The following is a 20,891-nucleotide window of genomic DNA, read 5'->3' as shown; positions in this document are numbered from 1 at the left end:
GAAAGTCTTGCATGAAATGATTGACTAATTGCGCGCGGTAGAATCGCGTTAGAATCGCGTCAACGCAGCTTGTGGACTATTGTCCAATGACATTAAATATTGAAGGGACGCAGAACGTGCAAATCTGAGACAAACAAAACTTAGCGTACACGAATTCCATAGGGTTGTCTAAGGGGCGTGGCTTACTCGCTCGCCCCTAGTTTATAAACAGCGATAAAACGGTGTTCAGTTAGTTATATACAAACGTAAAAACCCCCAAAATAAATCGATATCAGCAGAACTTGTTTTATGACAAATTCATTCTCTAGCTCTTTAACCCTTTCAGTAGGAACGATTTGAAGTATTGTTTCTATTCCTCGCGCAGTCTTGCCAAATCTTCAGAGATGGCCTGTGTATCCTGTTAATCAGGAAATATATTTATTTCTATATCCTTCAAACAGTCATAAAAATTACAGTGCCAGTTGGACTGTACAACCAGGAAACTGGGGGCATTTGAATGTGTTTCATGTCAATTAGGCCTACTTTCACCATCAGATAGTTACAACAACATTGTTAAATTTAACCAAACGTAGCATGCACGGGTCGTGACATCGACAATGTATATAAAAGCTGTACTTAAATTTGCCTCCTCATTTTCCATCTCGCAAAGAGCAATGTTGGTACATGTTTTCAGTGAAAAAGACACAAGGAAAATGAGTCTGTGATAGATTGGTGAATAAATAAGTACATCAGCAACTTGTCATGGACGCCATGTTCAACATGAGATCAGGGAGTTCTTTCTCTGTGACGTTTGCCATCCTCGCTTTCTTTGCCTTCGGATGCAAGTTCCAAGTGGCTGCTTTAGGTAAGTGATATTATAATCAACTGAACTGTTAAAGGCTGGTTAACTTTAGGTAAAATGTGAGGCGTTCAGGCAAATTGAAACAGAGCTGGGTAGAGGTCGAAGTAAACGTTTGCGGGTATAAGGAAGGAAGGAGAAATAATATTCTCCTTGCGATACCGTTTGTTGCACTTCAATTGGACATTCCGTTGACAAGTTATGACTGTTTAAAGTTCGAATTTATCGACATGTCAAAAAAGTAAACTATTTAGAAAAAGACCTTTAAAGTTCGAGTTTTGTAGTCGTGGAAATGAAAGATGTCAATTGTTTTTCCTTAGAAACGCATTTATTCCAAGATGTTCAGGTGTAGTACACAATCATATCAAAGAAAAAAAATCACCCCATTCGGTGTTCCCCCCGTTTTGTCTCCACTATGGCCTGTGCCCATTCCTGTCTCACTTTGGCTGAATGTCTCACAAATATCATTTGGGGAAATTTTTTTAACCAACCGTTGGGCTGTTCACCTGTTAAGCAACAGCTAGTTAAAAGTAGTCCTTTTACTGGTTAAATGTACCCGATTTTAACCATCGTTGGGTGAATTGACTACTTTTAACCAACTGTTGCTTAACAGGTGAACAGCCCAACGGTTGATTAAAAAAAATTAACCACATTGGGCGAAATGTGCCCAACGTTGGGCAAAATTTGACAATTTTACCCAACGTTGGTTAAAATTTTAACCAACATTTAAATCAACAAAATTTTAACCAGCGTTTTGAGAGTGTAGTTCGTGAAACCGAAAATGTACGGGGTGCGCTCTAAAGTGTAACTATGTAGTCTATATGTAATAGACCCATGGCATTCGCCATGATATGTGAGCAGATTTGCTGAAGGCAAGACCCCGCCTCTTGACCTCCTAGATTTTGACCAATCAGCGGGCGCTTTCTATATCGGTTCTTCGGTCATTCAGCAGTTGCGCGTCATAGTCAATGGATTAAAAAGCCCTGCGTCACGCGCTCGGTATCATGTTACGCGATAATGCGCCCTGCTGTTGCAAGGGCGGATCCAGAACACCAATTTTTTGGTCCCCCCAAAAAGTGGGTCAAACAATTACGGCGTGGGGTTCGGGGCCCGCTTAAGGGCCCCGAAAAAAATTTGGATTCTAGATGCTCTGTGGTGCGATCTGAGGCAATTTCTGACCACTTTAACCAATGTTTTTTTGAGGAAAAGATGGTGGTGTACTCATTGCCTGCCTTTATTGCGATGTCACATAAAAAAAAAAAAATTGGTTTCGTTTTTGGGGGGGGGGCATGGCCCCCTTTGGCCCCCCCCCTGGATCCGCCCTTGTGCTGTTGTTGCATTACAAAATCATTCGAATTGACCAATCAAACCACAAGTCCTGATTTAAGAATGAAATGACGTCACGATTTAGTAAAGTCGACTCCGATTGGCTGGCGCGCAGCTTGCATATATCTTCATGTCTAGACATATCAGACGTTATACAGGAGGCTTGCTCCGTGGATAACGGGTGATACTCAGACTAGTAAAGTACCGCACTGTGGAGGATGTCAGTTCGTGAAACCCAAAATTGTTCTGTAAATACGCGCGCGTGCAGCGCACTCACGCGCAACAGAGCGTCAGTTCGTGGTGCCGATGCCGATCAGTCAGTTGCCGTGTCATGTCACGCGTAGCTATCTGTCTATTTTCTCGTCCACACAACCGACAGCAACGCGAGGCCAGCGAACAATGGCCGTAAAACGGCTTCAGAAAATTCGCAATTTTCATGCCAAACCATAACCGATTCACACAAACAAAGCTGTTTTAGGTAGTTAAAGACCTACTACATGCATATGTCAAGGTATTTTTTTTCTCAAAAAAAAAGGATTTCCATGCATTTTGACAACAATATTTCACGGACAAATCGACTAAAAATTACGTGATGAAATTTCCGTTTTCATTCGACAACGACGAAACTCTCCCGGATGTTGAGGTAATCAAAGGAAAGAATGAACCTTCATCTACAAAAAAATCTCGTGAACGTGATGTCGTTAATATTTTAAGAATTCGATGTACACCTAATGTTTCCAACAACTTCCATTTTTCACAACGCGAAAAGATCGTCGCCATTGTAAAAGCACAGAGCAAGGAACCCAGACACGGTATGACCTTGTGACCCCATACTCCCACTGATTGGTCGAGCCCAAGATGGCCTACTTAATATTCATAAGTCATTCATTGCACGTTCGCGCGTGCTATTTTCAATTTTGGGCCTATACGTTTACACGCGTACACTTGTGATTGCAAATCATGACATTTCGCCAAAGTCTTCCTTTTTCAACAAAATCTAAAAGTCTCCTGCACGTGTTTCACATGAAAATGAAGCGTAGAATATCATCTATCTAATGAATCTTGCCATTTCCGTCGGCCTTTTTTAAGAATGGAATGTACACCTAAAAACTATCGGCCCTCACTTTTGTTGCTATAAAGTATGATTTTTGTTTGACACGAAGGCCTAGTAACAATACTTTATTTCTGTCAAAAGCAGTTATATTTGGTATCAAAATAAAGCACACGACTTTAACTTTCAAACAGTGCATGTATCCAGGTACTTTTTGTGTTTTTCTGTAGTCTCGAATACAGTCACGTAAAATCTCGCGTAGGCTTTTGGGCCATGCGTGCGTGACCTCGGGACAAGAAATTGAGTACGTTACAGGCTTTGGCCCACGGCCTCATGCGTTATAGCAGTACAAAACTTGCCTTTGAAGTTGATGCAGTTGCCTTGATGTTGTTTTTTTTGCGTTACAATGTTAATTTTCATTATTGTCAATGATTTGACTTTTTAAACCTTTGTTAGCCTTGAACAAGCTGAAACAAAGTAGTGGATATGATACAACTTTGTGAGTTTTGTTTGTTCTTACAGTTTTATCCTCCAATCGAATGACAAAGATCTACTTGTATGTTATATATGTTTTGCATTCGTGCAATGGTGAGAATATTTTCACTCGTTGAAAGATGGAAAAATCCACATTCAATCTTTCAACTCATAAAAATATTCTCACCATGCATTGCACTCATAAACATTCATTATTTGTATACTAATATCCATTATGCTTCTGTGATCTTATTTCTCAATCCACCAAGTTTTAGTTTCGGTCGTTTTGCTCCATGTTTAAAAGAGTGGAATTCAACAATTTGCAAATACAGCCAAATGCAGGAATCATACCTTCAAAAGACTCTTAATGTAGAAACAAATTCAGTGTTGCTGGGGCATCGTTATTCTTGTAAACTCTTTTTGAAACAAAATATACTCCAGCCTTCTCTTCAGCCTTCTCTCCCCCCCCCCCCCAACCAAAATTTGATTATGCATCCGCCTTTGCATTGTGCGTACATTATATATTTTATTTATTTGTACTATATTTGCATTCCCTAGATCTAAGCTTGAACCTCCTAGAGTCAAAGAAATTCCCTTTGGTTTTGATATAGTTCGTTTGGTAGGCGGTTCAGACTCCATGGAAGGTCGAGTGGAGGTGTTCTGGAACGGTGCTTGGGGGACAGTCTGTGATGACCTCTGGGATATACAAGACGCAACCGTTATCTGCCGGGAACTGGGTATTGGAGAAGCTTATGCGGCTCCCATTCGAGCTGCATTTGGTTGGGGGACCGGAGACATACTGTTGGATGATGTTGGTTGCACGGGTAACGAGGAGACGGTGTTTGATTGCCCGGCACGAAGTCTGGGAGACCACGACTGCAGGCATAGCGAGGATGCCGGGGTTCGATGTAGTAAGTTGTTGACAACAGACTGAGTTTTTTTACGAGATCGAAAATACATTGTACATGCACGATATTATAACTTAAATTCGGGTTTTGTAATAACACACACTGACTGAATTTGCCAAGGGAACAGTGGACATATTGTTGGATGATGTTGGTTGCACGTGTAACGAGGAGACGGTGAAAAAAAGACCAGGATACCAGACAGCATTCATTACGAGGATGCCGGGGTTCGATGTAGTTAGTTGCAATGCTGACATCAAAATCCAGACTGGTTTCTATAAGATTGTAAAAAAAATTATAGTCATAGAAAAGAAGATTATGTACACTATCTCAAAGTAATAACACATAATCACTGCCTTTTGCGCTTTCAGTATGCATGGTTTACTCCCGCATTCCCTAAAGGCATATTGCAGTGCCAGAATTTCTCCCGGTATATGACAAGTGACATATTTTTGGTATTTTGATTATGCTTAGCTGGAGACCGACCCGTCATAATCTGCCCATCTAATCAGACGATCGTGTCAGATTCAAACCAGACCTTCGCTACGGTCAACCTACCTGGTCCTGCCGCTTCGTACCACAGCAGCCTTGGACGGCTCGAAATCACTATTGACGTGGATGGTTCTACGCGTCGTGTTAATGACGAAGTCAGATTGAGTATTACAAACTCTCCACACCTATTGCAATACACTGCGAGTGATGCAAACAATACTGCGACGTGCAGCACGCAAATCTCCGTTCTTGGTAGGCAATACGGGCGATTCCCAATAGTGCGCCTCCAAGAGTTTGCAACGCGTTGGCCAATCACAATGCGCAAAATCTGTCGACCCAACGCCCGTTTGGAAAAGGTCGACTGATTTCGCGCATTGTGATTGGCCAACGCGCTGCAAACTCTTGGAGGCGCACTATTTGGAATCGCCCGTATTATTAAAGGTTTGCCCCGTCCTGGACAATTTTGGAAAATGTGCATTTGAATTTGTAAAGCATAAATTCAATTTGGCGCTGATTTTGAGAACGACGTATATCCGGGTTTCATTTTGGCAATAACTAGCATTCAATTCCATTTTGCACCATTCAAATAAATGAATGTGCATAACGTTTCATTTAAAGGATTGCAAATACGTGATTAGACTTTCGGTTTGACGGATGCGTTGCCGATTATTACAAATGTGCAATCCAATTCGCAGAAAATCGATTTGTTATTGTGACACGGGCTGAATTGTACATTCTTTTTCATTTGTCATAATTTATATCGCAAAGTCTGCATTCATTATAAATAAAGCATACAGCCGATACAAATCATGATACAGCTTTGATTGATTCATTGATTAATCACTGTATTGTAGGCCCAATTGATCATTAATGCGTTTGTTCTTATGTACACAAAGGCCTATTTGAATTAGGCAAATGAAATGTTGAAAAGATATAAATCTTACCAAAATAAAATCAGTCAAAATAATCTTGTAGGTATATTATTGGGACGGTAAAGGGAAACATCACGTGTCATGTTTCATGGGATACAGGGACTTTTTTGTTGCTTCTTTGTCTTAATTGCATTTTAATGTCTTTCTGTATTTGTTAAAGTTCTGTCTCATTTTATTAGTTCGATTGCTTGGTTATAATGATGCGATTGTGGCAATTGCTGAGCACAAAAAAAGAACGATTGTCTTCATCTTAGGTTTTTATATAGGATTTATTACAAAAGTTGGTATGTTTTGAAAGACTACACCACTTGGTTTAGCTCAATCATCATGAATATTCAAAATTCAATCATTTAATCAAACATTCCTCATATGTTCTTGACTCGGCATACGTTTAATGCGGGAAATCGGCTGCACATTTAGCGAAATAGTTTGATGATAAATTAAGAGGAATACAGGATTGCGGATGTGCCTTCGATTTCGCGCTAAAATGAAATGTCAATGTACCAAATTCAGTGCACATTCGGGAAATCGTACGCTGATTTTTTACGACTGAATGCACCTTCATGGAAATAGAATTATCATTTGTTAAATACAAACAGCGATTTGGAACGTTCATTCTATTTCGCACGAAAACGAATGCTTCTTTTACAGACTCTTGTACACATTTTCCGAAAGTGCTCGGGAAACCTATATTATACCCCCATGTATAAGCCTATGTAATAAAAGATCAATTTGAATGCAGTCTTTTAAAGCTTTCCGGGATCGATCTGAAGCGCCAGCGTTCTGTCCTGTGACTTTAATTCACTACAAATAATGCCCCAAAACTGGCACTTTTGGGTCCAGCTCGGCTAAAGGCCTATCATGGATTTTTTTTATCAATTTATTTTTGAATTTAAAATGTTTAAATTTTGTTCTTTAAAATTGTTCGTTCTCATTTACAGTTTGATATACCGGTACATTTTAAGGTTTTATGATTATTATTAATATCTGGGAAGTGGTTTAAGATGGACTGTACAATCTTTTCCACAACCCCTGACATCTCGAAGGTGTTGCATGATGCAAGAGGGGTTGAGGGGCAGACTCACATTCATTTAAGCCGGGCGTATATACGTAGTCAACATTTTCAATGGCCATGCAAAATAATTGGCCTGGAATAATGATTATTGACAATGGTTATACTGTCTCATCTAACTAAATTAATTTGTCAAGTTTGATTTCTGGATCCGGCCCTGACAGGGATAGGCGTTCGTTTGGTAGGCGGTTTAGACTCCATGGAAGGTCGAGTGGAGGTGTTCTGGAACGGTGCTTGGGGGACGGTCTGTGATGACGACTGGGACCTACGAGACGCAACCGTTATCTGCCGGGAACTGGGTTTTGGAGAAGCTTATGCGGCTCCCCAACGAGCTGCATTTGGTGAGGGAACCGTGCACATAGTGTTAGATAATGTTGAGTGCACGGGTAACGAGGAGACGGTGTTTGATTGCCCGGCAACAAGGGGATCGGGACACAACTGCTGGTATGACGACGTTGCCGGTGTTCGATGTAGTAAGTTGTTGACAACAGACTGAGTTTTTTTACGAGATCGAAAATACATTGTACATGCACGATATTGTAACTTAAATTCGGGTTTTGTAATAACACACTCTGACTGAATTTGGTAAGGGAACCGTGGAAATGTTGTTGGATGATGTTGGTTGCACGTGTAACGAGGAGACGGTGAAAAAAAAGACCAGGATACCACGACTGCATTCATTACGAGGATGCCGGGGTTCGATGTAGTTAGTTGCAATGCTGACATCAAAATCCAGACTGGTTTTTATAAGATTGTAAAAAAAAATTATAGTCATAGAAAAGAAGATTATGTACACTATCTCAAAGTAATAACCCACAATCACTGCCTTTCGCGCTTTCAGTATGAATGGTCTACCCCCACATTTCCCTAAAGGCATATTGCAGTGCCAGAATTTCTCCCGGTATTTGACAAGTGACATATTTTTGGTATTTTGATTATGCTTGTAGCTGGAGATCGACCCGTCATTATAATCTGCCCATCTAATCAGACGATCGATTCAGATTCAAACCAGAACTTCGCTACGGTCAACCTACCTGGTCCTGCCGCTTCGTACCACAGGAGCCTTGGACGGTTCGAAATCACTATTGACGTGGATGGTTCTACGCGTCGTGTTAATGACGAAGTCAGATTGAGTATTGCAAACTCTCCACACCTATTGCAATACACTGCGAGTGATGCAAACAACACTGCGACTTGCAGCACGCAAATCTCCGTTCAGTGTAGGCAATTTTTATTATACCCCAATGTATATGTAATATGAGAACAATTTGAATGCAGTCTTTTAAAGTTTTGCTGGATCGATCCGAAGTGCCAGCGTTCTGTCCTGTGACTTTAATTCACTGACTCATCGAGTACAGGCCTACAAAAAAATGCCCTAAACTGGCACTTTTGGGTCCAGCTCTGCTAAAGGCCTATTTTTTATTTTATTTTTTACAGTTTATTTTTGAATTTAAAATGTTTAAAAAAATCGTTTAAATTGTTCGTTCTTATTTACAGTTTGATATAGCTGTAGCTATTTTAAGCTTTTATTATAATTTTTTTTGTCTGGGAAGCGGTTCAAGATGGACTATACAGTCTTCTCCACAACCCCTGACAACTCGAAGGTGTTGCATGATGCAAGAGCTAGGGGTTGAGGGGCAGACTCACACTCATTTAAGCCTTGCCTACGTAGTCAGCATTCCCAATGGCCATGCAAAATAATTGGCAAAGAATAATGATTATTGACAATGATTACTGTCTCATCTTACTAAATTAATGTCAAGTCTGATTTCTTAATCCGGCCCTGACAGGGATAGGTGTTCGTTTGGTAGGCGGTACAGACTCCATGGAAGGTCGAGTGGAGGTGTTCTGGAACGGTGCTTGGGGGACGGTCTGTGATGACGACTGGGACCTACAAGACGCAACAGTTATCTGCCGGGAACTGGGTTTTGGAGAAGCTTATGCGGCTCCCCATCGAGCTGCATTTGGTGGGGGGACCGGAGACATACTGTTGCATAATGTTGAGTGTACGGGTAACGAGCAGACGGTGTTTGATTGCCCGGCACGAAGTCACAGAGACCACAACTGCGGGCATAGCGAGGATGCCGGGGTTCGATGTAGTAAGTTGTTGACAACAGACTGAGTTTTTTTTTACGAGATCGAAAATATATTGTAAATGAACGCTATTAATAATTCGGGTTTTGTAATAACACTAACTAACTGAATTTGGTGTTGGATGATGGTGTTGGATGATGTTGGTTACTGGTAACGAGGAGACAGTGAAATTGCAGGGCAAGAAGAACGGGAGAACACGACTGCATTCATTACGAGGATGCCGGGGTTCGATGTAGTTAGTTGCAATGCTGACATCAAAATCCAGACTGGTTTTTATAAGATAGTAAAAAAAATTTAGTTTATGAAAGTTTTAGAATTTGAAAGTGTAAAATAGTATTTATTCACAGTAATATAACTCGTCATGATCAAACATTTGATCTGAGACAATTTGTAATATCTGAGATGATTCAAAATGATACAGTACATGTTGTTGAAGAAGATTATAGTATAAGAAGTTAATATGTACACTATCTCAAAGTAATAACACACAATCACTGCCTTTCGCGCTTCCAGTATGAATGGTCTACCCCCACATTTTCCTAAAGGCATACTGAGTGCCAGAATTTCTCCCGGTATATGACAAGTGACATATTTTTGGTATTTTGATTATGCTTAGCTGGAGATCGACCCGTCATAATAATCTGCCCATCTAATCAGACGATCGAGTCCGATCCAAACCAGACCTTCGCTACGGTCAACCTACCTGGTCCTGCCGCTTCATACCACAGCAGCCTTGGATGGTTCGAAATCACTATTGACGTGGATGGTTCTACGAGTCGTGTTAATGACGAAGTCAGATTGAGTATTGCAAACTCTCCACACGTCTTGCAATTCAATGCAAGTGATGCAAACTACACTGCGACGTGCAGCATGCAAATCTCCGTTCTTGGTAAGCAATTATTATTATACCCCAATGTATACGTAATATAAGGTCAATTTGAATGCAGTCTAAAGTTTTGCTGGATCGATTCGAAGTACCAGCGTTGTGTCCTGTGACTTTAATTCACTGAATCATTGAATATAGGCCTACAAATGATGCCCTTAACTGGCACTTTTGGGTCCAGCTTGGCTAAAGGTCTTTCATGGTTTTTTTTATCAGTATACAATTTTTGAATTTAAAATGATTTTTTATTTTAAAATATTGTTCGTTCTCATTTCAGTTTGATATAGCTATTTTAAGCTTTTAATACTATTGTTTATATAAATGTTTCCTCAGTTAGTCAGCCGCCAGTGATCACCTGCCCACCCAATCAGACGATTCAGACAGATCCAAAGCAAAACTTCGCAACAGTAACCTTACCCGAACCAGCCTCTGCATCCGACAACAGCGGATGGTTCGAAATCACCATTGACGCGGATGGTTCTACGCGTCGTGTAAATGGCAGAATCAGTTTGAGTCTTGCGCAGTCTAGACACACATTGCAGTACACTGCAAGAGATGCCAGCAACAACTTTGCCACCTGCACTATGCAAATAACTGTTATAGGTAAGCAGTCATTTCCAATGTTTACACCCGAACCTACTTTGACATGGAAAACCTTGTTTTGTTTTTTCCCTTTCGCTGCGAAATAAAAATTTTGCAAAATCAAAACAACAAAACTTGAGTAGTACATGTAGTTCCTTACAAGTGATGTTTCAAAACCAATTATTTTATGACATCGACTATTCCAGCGTGTTTTTGCCCCCGGCAATCGCAAGTAGATTTTGGTAAATGCTTAAGGTATGTAGGCCTACGCCTACACTCTTCGTCGTATCCATCCGTATGTGATGCGTACGTGTAGGTGTACCAAACTTATTCGTGCTTGATACATCTTGCTAGAATACATGTCAGAGTTTTGTCCAAAATAATTGAAAAAATTTGTATCATAATCTGACCCGGTCACGTGTCCTCTTTTGTTCTGTCCTTGCTACAATAAACTGTTTTATGCCACAGATCTGGACCCACCTATTATGCGTTGCCCGGGTGACATTCATCGTCTAGTGGACTTCAACATCGGATCAGTTGCCATTTCATGGCCTGACGTCAGAGCCGCAGATCCAAACACGCCGTTGCTATGGAACTCCAGCCATCACCGTGGAGACATGTTCCCTGTTGGTAATGTTACCATGGTAACCTACACAGTCGCAGACCAAGGCGGGAACGTTGCGTCATGTAACTTCACGGTGACAGTGACGACAGGTCTTTACCTATTTCCAAGACATATCTTTTTCTACATTTCTGTTATCAACATACGCCTAGTATTGTGTTACACACTCTGTAAGTTATGCACATTCTAACATAGTATCTTTCTTTCACTGTGCAGGGGTTGAACTTCGCTGTCCGGCCAACATCACAACTGCCACTAATCCCGGAAGTAAGGACACCTTTGTTTCGTGGGCAATGCCCCAAGTGATATTCAGTTCACTTCAGGGGCAGGGTACCAGAGACATGCGAACGCATCTGGATCACGTGTCATCAGGCTCTGGTAGTTTTTTTAATTTTTACGGCTATAGCTATACAGTCGATGATGACGATGGCAGTGGTAGTGATGGGGATGATGATGATGATGATGGGACACCCATTCGCTTGCTGTCCGAGAACCTACCTGGAGACGCCTTCAGTATCGGATCAACTCCTGTCTCCTACCGGATTGAGGGCACCGAGATCGAATGTAATTTCCTCGTCATTGTCGAAGGTAAAAATATATATACACTGCTGATATCCAACCGATCCAGAATGGCTATTCACTGGAAGTCTCTTCAGGCATGTGGTCTATCAAATGAGCCGGATTTAACCCAATTCATTGGCGTTACATGGTAATCCTATTGGACGAAAAAGTTTGCAAATATAGTTTAAGGGTTTGTTTGCACCCCTTTTCGGGATATCAACATTAAAACAAAGTTGAATATTAACTGAGTGAGAAATTGGTGCAAAAAGAAAATGTTGTCGCGCTGGACATACCAAACCGTGATAATTCATTGGCTACTAATTATAGTTAATACTTGTATGTTTGTACCACTCTAGACAACGAGCCTCCTACGTTTGATGATTGCCCAGCCGACGTCACCATCCCAGTCGGCTCATCGTCCAATCAGGTACATCACAGGTGGATTCCTCCAATGGCCTCTGACAACTCTGGTCGTGAAGTGGAGGTGACGTTCAGTTGTTCAGGAGCCACAGCCGATGACTGCGACCAAGCTGGCAAGGGAACCTTTTCAGTTGGAGATTCCAAGATGACGTACAGAGCTGAAGATGCGTCTGGTAATGAGAATGTTTGCACTGTGACGGTTACAGGTTAGTGTCCAATTCAAACTCTAATTTAAATATGTTTAATCGGTTTGCTATGCAGATTTCATTGACTCCAATTATCTGCTTTTGCTCACTTTCATAGGCATGAGTAGATTCTAGCCGTCTATCCACGTCCATTGTTTGTCATGTATTCCTAACTAAGAATATTAAGGTTTCTTCCTCAATTTCACAAACAGGATAGCTTTGCAGGTACTTAGTCATAACTTTTTGGTCTACTTTCTCAGTTGTGAAACTCGTCTGCCCAGCCAATTTCTCGGCATTAGCAACTCCTGACTCGACCAGTACCAGTGTGAGCTGGTCGGAACCGGATCTAACTGGATGGAACGGACCAACAAACTTCACCTCAAGCAACAATTCTGGTGTTGAATTGTTGATAGGAGCTCACCGTGTAGACTATCAGCAATGGTTTGCGGCATACAACCTGCACTTGGAATGTTCATTCTTTGTTGTGGTACAAGGTGAGATATGAGTATTTGAACACTTGGCAAAGATAGTTCAAAGAGTTTGTTTGGAACCCTTTTCAAGATATTATACGAAAACAAGTTTAACATTGACTTAGTGAGAGAGTGAAACGTTTTGTCGTGCTTTCACAACAGGTCAGTGCCCAACCAACACAACCAATGACGGTCTGAGATGGCCTGTAGCAGTAGCTGGATCCACTGCCAAGTCTGTCCAACGATGTCCACTGACAACTGCAAATGGTTTGACTAAATCTTATCGATCGTCTCTCCACCTCAATGTTTCTTTCTTTTTGTTCGCTGCTCCTTGGCCGCAAGTCTCGCTTATATCGCATTTATTCGCACAGTTCAGTTTGTTCTGATAGAATGGTTTTGCCCATCTGAATTATTGCTTTTTGATCACTCAAAATGAAGCTGGTGAACCCGAAGCCGTCCGGAACTGTTCGAAGTTGGAGGCGCCTCTCTACTTCCGATGGGAGGAGCAAGAGACTCGTGGCTGCGGGGACAAGAAGAAAGTGTCTCTCGAAAACGTCGTCAAGGTAATTTGTTTATCTCAGGACGTTAGTTGATCCAAATTAGATGATGGCTCAATTTTCAGAAAGGCATTTTAATAGCGGGGCTCTTGCAGAGAGGTCCTAGTTTATGAATCACACTGCATGTGTTTACTTGAGCAAACTGTGAAAAACTGCAGGCAGATGCGGTGTTTAATAAGAAGCTTATATATGAAGATGTGACCATGAACCATATTCGTTGACAGGTTGAGGTTAGCAAAGGCAATGCAGTCGAGGTGGCCGAGTTTCTAGCCAATCAGACGTCAGAGTCATCTAAGGAGGCAGAAGATGTTGCGGTGGTTGCCAGCATTTTGGAGAACATCGCAAGAGCAGGATCGGGGGACAAAGAGGTATGTTGAATTACGAGTCCGGAGAGGGGACTTATACATGGTTCAAAGAAAAAAAGCGCTGTGGAACAGTGATATGGTAGAAATAAATGTAACTGAAGTTAATTATAATCATAATTTCTTGAAGGTGACAGAACTAGTGCTGGAGACTGTCAGCAATGTCATCATGAGTGTTGGGCCTGAAACTCCTGACTCCGAGCCCACTCAGATCGAGGCGGGTACCTCCTCAGCCATCATTCAGTCCGTAGAGACTCAAATCTCCCTGACACTTCAGCAAGAGGGTAAAGTCAGTATACGTCAGGACTCCATCCACGTGGAGGCGGTCAGTCTTGAGCCAAACCAGACCAGGAACGGACTCAGCTTCGTGTCCGTGAAACAGTCTAATGTGACGTCTCCTGGACAAGGGTCACTGCAAGAGGGCACCCTTGCCGGTAGCGAGGTCGAGACTTTGTACTCCAGTATGATACCAAAGGATCTCGATGTCTTGGCATCGGCTCGGTTGCCTGGCAACATCACTAATTTGCTACCGTCCCCTGATGGTAAGTTCATCATTCATGTGTGATCAAAGATTATGCACAATAATCGATATTTGATAAGATAAAAAAGAGGGTGGGGCTATGCGGTGGTTGCTGAGGTCTACTATGCAAGCAATGGTTCAAATTGTGCGTACGTTTGAGACGCACTGCTGTTCCTTGTTGAAAGTGGAGTTATGATGGAAATGTTGGGATAACCTAAGCCTCCGGAAGTAGATTCTTATAGAATCTTAAACATCTTTCAAGGGATGACACTATGAAACGTTGTTTGTTGATAAGATTTTCGGGGGAAGTGCAAACCAATTATGAGAAACGTACCTCTTTAAACTATTTCTTCACAATGTAGCTCAGCTGCAAGCCAGTTTCCTGATTTACGCTGATGACACGTTGTTCCAGTCTGCTTCGATCAGAGAGCATCGAGGGGAGGGTAACTCGACTCGTAAGGTCGCTGGATCTGTCGTCTCACTGACTGTGGAGAATGTTGAACTTGTCAACCTCACAGAACCAGTCGTGATTGAATTCAAGGTGATCATGAGATAATTAATATTCCAGTTCATCCAGAGTAGAATACTTCACTGTTGCACGAGGGCCTATTCCTGCCAACTTAACATCAATGTCCATATTAATCAATTCAGATTGTACCCTCAATTTGGTGTAGCTTTTTATCAATCTTCCGATTTCGAAACTTAGGAGGAATCAAGCGAGGTCCACTGCGTGTCCTGGGACTTTGAGCTGGAAGATGGAGTCGGCGATTGGACGACAGATGGATGCGCGCTTGCTGAAGTGACCAATAAGACAGTCGTGTGTAATTGCTCTCATGCCACCAACTTCGCAATCCTAGTGGTATGTATAGTTCAATCTTGTGATTCCAAACTACTATATACAGCTTTTTCCCATTTAAGAATGTGACAATTGCAGGCTCAAGGTGACTAGACTCCTGCAGGTTGTACCAAGCTAAGACATTGGAGCACATCACAAAGCAAAAGAGTACCTCTTTCAGTTCAAAGAAAGAGTGACACTACTTTAAGCCGAAAAGGGAAGGTCTGTTAAGTCAGGAAAAAGAGAACATTTATCAGGAAAAATGTTCTCCACATTTGTAATTAGGAGATAATTTTATTTTGTTGGATACATAGATGACAAATTAGGAATATCGTCTGGATTGGTAACAGGATTGACGTTTCTTTCAGGATGTGAAGGGCCAAGCACCTGATGACAAAGATGACACTCCTGCTAAGCAAGCGCTTGATATCATCAGCCATGTTGGCGCTGCACTGTCAATCATAGCTCTGGCCATCACGCTGATCATATACTTAGCTATCAGGTAAGATCATTGTAATGAAATGATCAGCAAAATTAAACCCAACCATGTTTCTCTGTATGCTTATTACTCATACGTTCCATGTGTTGTCTTGTCGCTGTAAGGCAGTGAAAATAAAGAATATATATATAAACATCTTAACCTTTTTTTGTAGGAAACTGCGAAGCGGAAAATCTCGTCAGATCTTCATCAATTTCTGCTTCTCGTTGTTCATGTTGTACATCGTGTTCGTTGCCGGCGTCGACAATGCTAAGGTGAGCGATGTTACATAACGCAGGAAACTTTTAAGTTTAATTTAAGGGGCGATAGATATGTGGAGCCACCAAGAGGTCAAAAGTGGCCAGGACCGGTCGGTAAAAGCACTTTCCATATCTTGAAAAGCATTGATTGTAACGTCTTTTGTAAATTGCATCTTGCTTTGAAATTATAACAGTTATATCTACATGTACTTCAATTTAAAGGGTTCCGGAGGTGGTTGTGTGTTTGTGGCTGCTTTACTCCACTACTTGACTCTGTCCACCATGATGTGGATGGCCGTTGAAGCCAGGAACATGTACGTCAGTACGGTGAAGGTGTTCCCTGAAGATACGCCTCGATACATGCTCAAGGCTTGCCTCATCGCTTGGGGTGAGTCCATGTCTAAACTCAAACATTATTTTTAAATAGATACCAAGCAAACTCATTGTTATCTTCAGTTGAATCAAGGTTGGAATCAAGTTGAATCAAGAATAAGATTTCAATCTCCTTTTTTAGGTTCTCCATTGATTGTGTTGATTATCACCTTGGCTGCAGCATCACATCACTATGCCAACGAGCATTAGTAAGTGAATGACCATGTTAGCTTTTAATCTGAGGGCGCTGTTTGGATTCCCCAATGACTGACACTCTCTCTCTACCTAATTATTATTCAAATAGAGTAGTTCTCGAAACGTCGGCTTTGTCCCAAGCGTCTGATTACTTCAATGTATGCAGGGAATTTAAGAACCTTCTACAATCTAAACTACTCCAAATTTTATTCTCTTACGAATATGATTTTGTACTCCTCAAGCAGACCTTGGATCCATAATGAGCCGAATCATCCAGAGTCAGAGGTCTACAATCTCTTAACACAAGCCGAAACTGGAAACAAAGACAAAGATTCGAAAATGTCCAAAGACTTAAACAGATGCGACTGTGATACATGTGCAGGTTATTAAGCACTGTATTAAAACTGGTATTACCTACCTATATATAAAAAAAAAATGATGATCAATATTTCTTCTTTTGCAGCTGCTTCGTTGAGCCTGGTCTTGTGCTGTACCTCGGCCTCCTTGTTCCCATTGGTCTCATCCTCCTCCACAACATCATCACCTTCATCTTGGTCATGCGCAGTCTCCTGAAGGTCAAGGAGGTATCTCGCTCCCAGCAGATCTCCAAACGCCTCCAGAATGCCGTGGGAATCTCCGCCCTCATGGGGTTGACCTGGTGTTTTGGGTTCCTGGCAATCAACGAGGCAGCCTTTGCATTTCAGCTCATCTTCTGTCTGGCCAACTCCTTGCAGGTGGGTGTTTCATTCCTTGGCACCTCATTTCAGCGCGGTACAGCCTCACTAAATTCCCACACTTTTATCAACTCTGTAGCTCACTCTCTTGAGACGTGACTCTGTCATGAGTTTAACTACCGGGACATGCAGGGTCTTGTCCTTCACTTGAGCTCTGTTGCCCCAAAGAGCTTGTTTCACAGGTACATGTACAATCATTAGATGTGCTCAAGTAGACTCTTGTTCCTCCATGGCGTATCGTATATTCACCAGTGTTCTTATCAATTATCTGCCTCATTTTCCTAGCACCGCTTGTGAGCTGAGGGTTATGACGAATGACGTACAGTTTTAGCGGCCTCATGCACTGTGTAGTTCCTTACCAAGAACTTTATTTCCGATAGTAGCGTGAATTTATATTGGGTTCTTGTCCTCCAAGTTTCGCCAATCGCAGGCAAAAAGGGAACGCAGACAGAATAACTCCAGAGAGACTCGAATTTAGTTCAGCAATTAAAACTCTGCGGTCAACTTGCCGCACCGCTGCCAGAACATGAACTGCTGATTCCCAGCATAGAATAACACAGGCAGACAGAACTTAGTACATTGTAACAACTTAGCCCGCCATGGAGTCTAGTTTTTGGAACTAATTTCCGGACCGCGCGCTACTTGTAACAAAGGAACTAGGTCAGCGCAGTGTAAACAGCGCGTCGTCGGAGCCCTCCGTCGGCGGCTATAGTGAGCAAAAAAGAAAAAATACAAACTGTCCGTAACACTCCTTTTCTCTCTTGTACTTACTTTTTTTATTTTGTAGGTGTAGACCCTTGCTTTGTGGCTTGTTTAATAATTATGTAAAGTAGGGGCGGGAACTACGTACCAACATCAATTTTGTAAACGTACGGGGTCTGTTTGATAACCAAGTCGTAATTATTTGCTCCCATTGCAGGGCGTGGTTGTGTTCATCATGTTCTGCGCTCGACGTGAGGAGGTCCGCACAGCCCTGGCGCCCTACATGAAGCGCATCTGCTGTGGCCGGGAGTGCCGCTTGCCCACACTGCATCCTGAAAAGTCAAACGAGTCAGAATTGGTGTCAGCAACGGCTCACACTCAACCGTCAACCGGGCAGACTGCAGAAGTGGAGATCTCTGTGACAACACCGCAATAGGAAGACTATGTTGCGATTTCAAAGAAAGGTTTACCGTCAAGGTTGAGCCAATCTTGTGTCATACATTTGCTAGTTTGAGGTACCATTATAACAGGTAAAGCAGTCATTGACGCTCTCCAAGCCCCTTAAACTTCATGTTCTATGTTTAATAATCGATACGTATCGTGTTTCATTTAATAAAATGTTTAGCATATTTCATAAACTGCTTAGCATGTTTTAAGCTGTGTTTAAATTATTATACTGCAAGGAATTAGGTAAATAGTAATGAAACGCAGAGCTTTTTTATAATTACATTATTCTCAAATTTATATAACATTTGATCAATTTTACATTTCGACATGAAATCGGATAAAATCAACCTGAGTCAAGGTGCGAACAAGATGTTGATTCGCGTGTATATTTCCTAAGGCAAATACTTATAATCAGAAACCGTTTCGTTATTTCACGATCAAGTGAAAGCATTTTATGAAGTATCGATTTAGAATATCGAGTCTCGAATATTGAGCATAATTGACATTCTGCAACCTGTTAATGATTGCTACAGTTTACATAAACTAATACACTGTAATATGGATATTTCTAGCGATTTTTTTTTACCACTGGATACACAACTTGAAAGCCATGAGGCATACATAATGCTGAGCAGATACGAATCCCTCAACCAATGAAGAAACTTAAATCAATTAATTATATTGACTGAATTCGCTGCTTTGTTGGCAGATTGCATATAGTTATTACACATTACTACAATATAACATATTACAAATTGCAAATTTTACTCAGAATTAAAATATGGTTTAAATTGTTTTTCGTAAAGACAGGATAACATAGCCCACACTGTGTAGCTCCAGTAGAGGCCTACTTGCGCCCAGAAATTCGGCATGTCGAAACAGTAAAGTCTCCTCCCCCGACATAAAAACCTGGACACGCTAATGATAGGGCCCTATTTGTAAGTTTGAAAACCACGATAAACAACCCTGACTGTCATTGCCCCCCCCCCCCCCGTCGTGGCCCCCTGTTGTTGCTGAATTCTCGGTGTTTCATGCCGACCCACTTGTGGCCACTGGCTTGGCTGGGGGGTATTTACCCCCCCCCCCAATATTATGTAAAGACTGCCTATTTGCATTCAAGTGCCTTTTTTCGCAAATATTCCCCCCATTATTTTGAAGGGTGCCCTTTGTTTTAAAACGAGTGTTTTTTAAAGTGCTTTTTTTTTTAAACAAATGCCCTTTTTCCCCAAAAAAACTTAGTGCCTTTTTTAAACAGCGGGTGTGACGAGTGCCTTTTTGGGCATCTCGTGCGTGTGCCTCCCTGAAAACATAATTTTCTGATAGTGTGTTTAATCATGATCGACCACTTTGAACAGCGCCCTCAGTGAAAGATGATACCACATCCTTAACCTTACATCCTTGTATGCCAAGTAATCGGGGAATTGAAATTGTCAAATGGAGAGGTTAATAATAAAACAAAGTTACAGCAAACACATGTACTAAATTTGAAGTTCATATGTTGATGCGTGAATGTCGCCTACCTTTTGATTAGCCAACAATTTAAAACATATAAGTGTTATCAGATCAAGGCAAATATTTTTTTTCTGGTTTTCTTTTACCTTCATGCGCCTATCAAGTGTTTACCCCACCCCTCCCCTCGCGCTACCCCAGGTCCGATGTCGGGATTTGGTCACGTTTTTCATGCCCCAGGGTGGGGATTTTGGTCACTCAAATTACATTGTGAACATTGGCGTACTAATGGAAAGGCAATCACTAGTGCGCCCCACGTATGATGGTCGGGGATTGTCACTTAAATTTTGCCCGAGGGGTGGGGATTTTGTCACTTCAAAAGTAACAATCCCCACGTCTTGGGTGGGGCAGCCCGGGAGGGGAGGGGAGGGGTGGGGGAAACAATTGATAGGCACATAAGATTTCAACACCCAGGTTCGGATCATCCACTGGCATGTAGGGCCTTAGTATAGCTTTGCATCAACATGACATTTGTGCTGATGCCTATAGGGCGCACTAGGGCCTACGGGACACTTCATCCGGCATTGTCACCACTGTGCTGATATTTTCTGCAATGCATTTTAAATGTGACTTTATTGTCTGACCAGAAGTAAAAGTTGAAAGTTGTTTTAGTGTCAATAATCTCAGTATTTTGCCAGGTTTTTTATGGGGATGTTTATATTGGATTGCTTTGTATACAATCAAAGCAAACATATCGCTAATCAGAAAAATACTGATGATTATTACATTACAGGACGGCCTTTATGCGTTCTTTTTTGATAATATTTATTGGCCAGATCGAGAGTATTTTTCTTCCTGTTTCCTTGTACAGTATCCTCTTTTTTGTAATCTTGTTTCTCCTTCGTGTGAACTATAACCCAATTGCATTAATGCTGGGCCTTAAGTCGCTCACATCAAAACATCATGGCGTGCAATAGATGGCTTCTTGCCATAATGTAAAATGCAGATGCGACTTTGGCAAAATGCCCTTTAACTCAAATGTCAAACGAGAAACATCGGTGACCTTTCTAACT

General features: G+C 41.6%; 2 protein-coding genes across 4 annotated transcripts; both read left to right on the top strand.

The window, feature by feature from the left end:
* Window positions 1–261: 261 nt before the first annotated feature.
* LOC119725153 (deleted in malignant brain tumors 1 protein-like) lies at window positions 262–8,724 on the top strand. Its single transcript, XM_038196513.1, has 6 exons — window positions 262–844; window positions 4,301–4,600; window positions 5,069–5,338; window positions 7,255–7,563; window positions 8,038–8,213; window positions 8,644–8,724. Exons 1-6 carry the CDS (start codon window positions 742–744, stop codon window positions 8,722–8,724), a joined length of 1,239 nt encoding a protein of 412 aa, XP_038052441.1. The 5' UTR covers window positions 262–741.
* Window positions 8,725–8,884: 160 nt separating this feature from the next.
* On the top strand, window positions 8,885–19,843 carry LOC119724699 (adhesion G-protein coupled receptor G6-like). Of its 3 annotated transcripts, none has more exons than XM_038195871.1 (19): window positions 8,885–9,189; window positions 9,801–10,073; window positions 10,401–10,670; window positions 11,118–11,363; window positions 11,488–11,859; window positions 12,189–12,458; window positions 12,698–12,931; window positions 13,070–13,174; window positions 13,346–13,470; window positions 13,689–13,832; window positions 13,957–14,368; window positions 14,709–14,887; window positions 15,053–15,205; window positions 15,550–15,683; window positions 15,835–15,934; window positions 16,142–16,307; window positions 16,434–16,500; window positions 16,950–17,220; window positions 18,140–19,843. In XM_038195871.1, the coding sequence occupies exons 1-19, from the start codon at window positions 8,916–8,918 to the stop codon at window positions 18,356–18,358; spliced, it is 4,014 nt and encodes a 1,337-aa protein (XP_038051799.1). In that variant the 5' UTR covers window positions 8,885–8,915; the 3' UTR covers window positions 18,359–19,843. The 3 variants fall into 3 exon arrangements, with proteins under 3 accessions (XP_038051799.1, XP_038051800.1, XP_038051801.1); XM_038195873.1 differs by lacking the exon at window positions 8,885–9,189 and adding an exon at window positions 9,355–9,419; XM_038195872.1 differs by lacking the exons at window positions 16,434–16,500; window positions 18,140–19,843 and having other exon boundaries at window positions 16,950–17,128.
* Window positions 19,844–20,891: the final 1,048 nt, after the last annotated feature.

Source organism: Patiria miniata, unplaced genomic scaffold (assembly GCF_015706575.1).
Source record: "Patiria miniata isolate m_02_andy unplaced genomic scaffold, ASM1570657v1 HiC_scaffold_18, whole genome shotgun sequence".
NCBI classification, from domain to species: Eukaryota; Metazoa; Echinodermata; class Asteroidea; order Valvatida; family Asterinidae; genus Patiria; species Patiria miniata.
The sequence above is the reverse complement of the archived record's forward strand: the minus strand, read 5'-3'. Positions and strand labels throughout refer to the sequence as shown.

Bases quoted from the DNA above. Each gene is read 5' to 3' on its own strand.
- LOC119725153 (XM_038196513.1), top strand. From the start codon at position 742: ATGGACGCCATGTTCAACATGAGATCAGGGAGTTCTTTCTCTGTGACG. The intron at 845-4,300 runs GTAAGTGATATT...GTTTTGATATAG, and splicing joins GTTCCAAGTGGCTGCTTTAG to TTCGTTTGGTAGGCGGTTCA. The intron at 7,564-8,037 runs GTAAGTTGTTGA...TTATGCTTGTAG, and splicing joins CGTTGCCGGTGTTCGATGTA to CTGGAGATCGACCCGTCATT.
- LOC119724699 (XM_038195871.1), top strand. From the start codon at position 8,916: ATGGAAGGTCGAGTGGAGGTGTTCTGGAACGGTGCTTGGGGGACGGTC. The intron at 10,074-10,400 runs GTAAGCAATTAT...ATGTTTCCTCAG, and splicing joins CATGCAAATCTCCGTTCTTG to TTAGTCAGCCGCCAGTGATC. The intron at 15,935-16,141 runs GTGAGCGATGTT...TTCAATTTAAAG, and splicing joins CCGGCGTCGACAATGCTAAG to GGTTCCGGAGGTGGTTGTGT.